This window comes from Halichoeres trimaculatus, unplaced genomic scaffold (assembly GCF_033239565.1).
Source record: "Halichoeres trimaculatus isolate MK-OKI-2021-1 unplaced genomic scaffold, fHalTri1.1 fHalTri1_scaffold_5, whole genome shotgun sequence".
NCBI classification, from domain to species: domain Eukaryota; kingdom Metazoa; phylum Chordata; class Actinopteri; order Labriformes; family Labridae; genus Halichoeres; species Halichoeres trimaculatus.
In genome coordinates, this window is record NW_027437183.1 from 28,283,191 (window position 1) to 28,287,339 (window position 4,149).

The 4,149-nt window shown below is 34.9% G+C and overlaps 1 protein-coding gene across 1 annotated transcript; it reads left to right on the forward strand.

The window, feature by feature from the left end:
* The first annotated feature begins 880 nt into the window (after positions 1-880).
* msmbl (microseminoprotein, beta-like) lies at positions 881-1,840 on the forward strand. The gene is made up of 4 exons (XM_074671194.1): positions 881-916; positions 1,280-1,361; positions 1,509-1,614; positions 1,711-1,840. Exons 1-4 carry the CDS (start codon positions 914-916, stop codon positions 1,838-1,840), a joined length of 321 nt encoding a protein of 106 aa, XP_074527295.1. The 5' UTR covers positions 881-913.
* Positions 1,841-4,149: the final 2,309 nt, after the last annotated feature.

Below are 4,149 nucleotides of genomic sequence, written 5' to 3' on the forward strand. Positions count from 1 at the left end.
CAGTTTGTGGCGCGTCAGTATGTGACGCAAGATATAAAGAGGAAGTGACGGCCTCCGTCTTGTTCTACGGTGGATGACATCCATCATATTGTTGCATTCCCGCCACCATCTGTTGAGGAGTGTTGGCACTGACAATGGATTTAATGTCCTAACGTACTAATGAAACAAAGAACAAAACCCATTAGGCCACCATTATTGAACTTACCAGAAATCCCTTTTCCCCCTGTCACTTCTTTTGTGTTTTGGTTCCCCTGACTAGTAAAAAATGTCTCTGACAATCACATTTTTCTTTCATCACTACTGCAACACTTCTTTTGTTGGGTGATCATCTCAATTTCCCTGTAATTCCATATCAATTGTATTTTCCTGAGCTTCATTAGCATTTCCTCCATCAGCCTACAGCTGCAGAAATAAGTGCTGATCTCCATTCCTAAGATAAATGACACACAAAATTTATTTATTTTTTCTTCAGTTTTGTGGATAAGGCCTGCAAAAAGGGATCTTCCCCTAAATTCAGGTTAAAAAAAAAAAAAAGAATTAGGAAAAGCAGAATTTGTTCGACGTATGATGACTGATTCCAAGTTATTTGGCACTAAAGTTGAACAGCAGTGTCCCAGTCAAAGCTGCCAGTTTTAAAAAAGATATGTACACATTTCTGTTGCAAAATATAACCACTTTTTCCAGTAATAGTAGTGACCAGGGTAACAATCTTTCTCAACAATTACCCATGTGATATTTCAACATTTACTCAGTTGCTACCCTTCCAGTAAACAGATGACCCCTCCCCTTATTTGGCTTCAAAGGTCCCCGCACAAATCAGTTAAAAGAGAGCACTTACTGAGAGAAACAGAATTGTTTTCATCCTGTTCCATAAACAAGATTTGAAAGGAAGCATTTCAAGTTTTCTGCCACAATGGTGAGTTTTTAGCCTGCTTCAGTGGGAAACTGTTGTTTAAAGCAGTCTTTGTCTTTTGATGCACTGAAGTGAATCATAGAGGTGAACCACTGAGAAATGATAAGCCCATTATTTAGTTGTTTTTCATGTAGTTTTTATTTAATTGGTGACAGGACTCTTAAACCATACTTGTCAAAATGAACAAAATAACATATATGTGTGTCAGGAATAGATTGCTCAGTTTAAAAGTGTATAAATTTATATTTGTATTCATTATTATTATTATCATTATTATAATAATAATAATTATTATTATTATAAAAATAAAAATAAAAATGAAAATAAGAATAATTAAGACTGATTTGTTTTTGTTTTCCTGTTAAGAAATACCTGGCTCTGTCTTTGGTGTTGTGTGCACTCTACTCCATGTCACATGGACAATGCTTCTTTAAGCAGGTGCCACCAGGTAAAACAAAGGAACACACACATGTTTCATTCTAAACATAAAACTGTATTTGCAAGTTTTCTACAGGAAACAATGTTGAAAAAAACACCATGATACCGCATTAGAATAATAAAAAAAAAGGTTAACCTTTTGTTCTTCCTCCTATAGATGCAACCTTCTGCAAGGATGATGTGGATGACACATGGCATCCAGTTGGCTCCAATTGGAGGAACAGCCAGTGTATGGACTGTAGCTGTGGTGGATGTTGTGCAGCGTAAGGATAAAAAACAAAGAAACCTTTTCTTAATTAAATGAATAATTTATCATTTCACGCTTTGCACAACTGACAGTCTAAATTGTGTGATTGCAGGTATTCAACCCCAAGATCTTTCCCTGAAGACTGTGTATCAGTATTTGATCAACAGGCGTGTGAATACATTGTGCATAAAAGGAATAACCCATCCATAAGATGTGAGATTTATGCTGCAGTAGGAAAATGAGAGAGTTGCCTCAAGCTGTATTTCTAAAGAGAAAACCTGCTTCAATAAAATGCTGAATCAACAAAAAACAAAAAACATGCATTATTATTGTGCTTTTTAAAAGCATGGATTTTCAAAATAAGAAACGTGAAGAATTGTCTCAGCATAATTTTTTGAAACCCTTAATTAAAAACTGCAGTGCTGGGTTTAAATAAAATCTTCATATTCAGGAAGTTGGGGTTAGAACAGCATCTTCTAGATTGTTTTTAACTATTTTTAAAATAAGTTGCCATGACAGGCCATTGTATCAAATGTGATTAAAAAATATATTATTTTCAAAAAGATTTAGCTATTTTGTGGATTTTGATAACTTTTTATAGATACAATATTGGTACTATGTTTTTTTAAAAGCAAATTTGGTTGCTTTTTGATCCTTTAATATTGTTTAAATTTTAGTGCATTAGTCAGCAATGGCTCTCGATGGTATTGGCCAAAGAGTATTGGTGTAATGCACTTACCGGCTGTAAGAGCAGCAACATTGACTACAGTTAAATAAAAGACAAAAATCTACAGTCTTTTCCAAATTCATTCTCTAGTCCTAATGGTATAACATGAGGCTGACTGAGTCATAACTTTACACCAACAGGCTAGAAATTGCCAAACTTGCCAAACATGTTTTTTAAAGACAGGGCATCTAACAATTACAAAACAACATAAACTGGCAATATTTGATAATATTCCTCCCCAAAGACGGATCTAAAATAAGAAAATAAAAAAATAAAGAAAAAAAGTTTGAGGTGGGCCTGCCAGAATGTGGGTGGGCCTGGGACCCTTGGGCCCACTCATGATGTTGCCCCTGACTTAGAGTGAGAAAAGTGCTTTGGATCAGAGTCCATCAACGTTAGCCATGCTAACTGGCCCTGTCTGCAGAGAACAGTAGCCTAGCTTGTGTGCAGTTTCTCAGTAGCTTCCCATTTTAAGGGCCAAGGCAGCTGGTGTTGTTGTTAATATAATTACTAGTGATATATGTAACTCATGCAACCATAGTTAAAAGAAAGAAAGAAATACCCCTCCAAGTTTTAGTTATACTTTCAGAACACCTGGGAAGAGTTCTTAGTGTCAAGATTTGCATTAGATTGCCTTTCTTTCAAATGCAATGAAAACTGCTCTGTCTATTCATTTCTTTGTGTACAGCTTGTAAATACTGCCATTAAAATGTAAAATTACTTTGAGCTCAAATAATGAATAGAAAAAGACTACCTGGCCAAGACAGGTCATGAACCCCAAGCCAACACAGAAAGTTGTGAAGAACTGTCACCTCCTTTAATGTCGCAGTTGAATAATTCTTTCTCTTTTATGACAGATTATCTGATGACTCAGAAACAGATATTAGAGAGCTGTCAGTGAAGCTACATTAAACAGAGTGATAAAAGCTCTGATATCACACTTTATTGGAGGTTGGAAAACTTTATTTTATTTAAATCTATTTTTCTTGCCAAAAAGATATGAAAAAAATGCCCAAATTGTTAAAGTACTTTGAGCCTTATGTCAATTTACTACTATATCTGTTTTGTCTTGATGCTTTTATATTCCACATATTAATCCATTTTCCTGATGAAACAAATAAACAAACAAAAACAAACCCTTTTTGTTTGGGATCTGCTTTACCTCATGAAGATTACTTCTGAACTCTTTTTGTGAAGACTTTTAAGTGCACTACCTCTGCATTTCATTAATTTACAAACTGTACTATTACTATTAATTTGGATCCCATCTTCCATGTAACAGGATGTAAAATTATACTTTTACACATCGCAGATACATGCAAATCCGGCCTCCCTCACCTTGCTTATAAATCAATGCCCATTAAGAGGGATTTTAGTTATTTCAAATGTAATATCAGTACACAGCCACTAGGGAGAGTAGTGAGTCATGCCCAGAATCAGGCAGTTCACACAATGTGGCGAATCAAATGTTTGTTACTCTTTTGCCGACTTTTCAAACATTTACAACAGGAAGGTATTTTAAGTAAAGAATGAAATTTTTGATAATGAATGAATTTTTCATAGCCTGCATCTTCTCAAAAATGCAACTGTGAGTCAAAACCAGATTACAAACCTTGTGATTGGTCTGCTGAGTGGGACTGTGTTTTCTGTACTTATAACATTTCCTGAATCTTTGTATGAAAGCTGTACATTGATAAATGGCAACACAGAAAGAAGTATAAAGTGCAGTTTGTGTAAAATGTTTGTCGAGCTAAAAAGAAGTGGTATACAATGCAAACATTTCATGGACAAAGAGTCAAATCAAATTCTTTTAACGTGTGTAAC

What these genes read in the sequence shown, in the direction of transcription:
- msmbl (XM_074671194.1), top strand. An exon ending in CTTTAAGCAGGTGCCACCAG is followed by an intron (nt 1,362 to 1,508) that starts GTAAAACAAAGG and finishes TTCCTCCTATAG; the next exon opens with ATGCAACCTTCTGCAAGGAT. An exon ending in TGTGGTGGATGTTGTGCAGC is followed by an intron (nt 1,615 to 1,710) that starts GTAAGGATAAAA and finishes GTGTGATTGCAG; the next exon opens with GTATTCAACCCCAAGATCTT.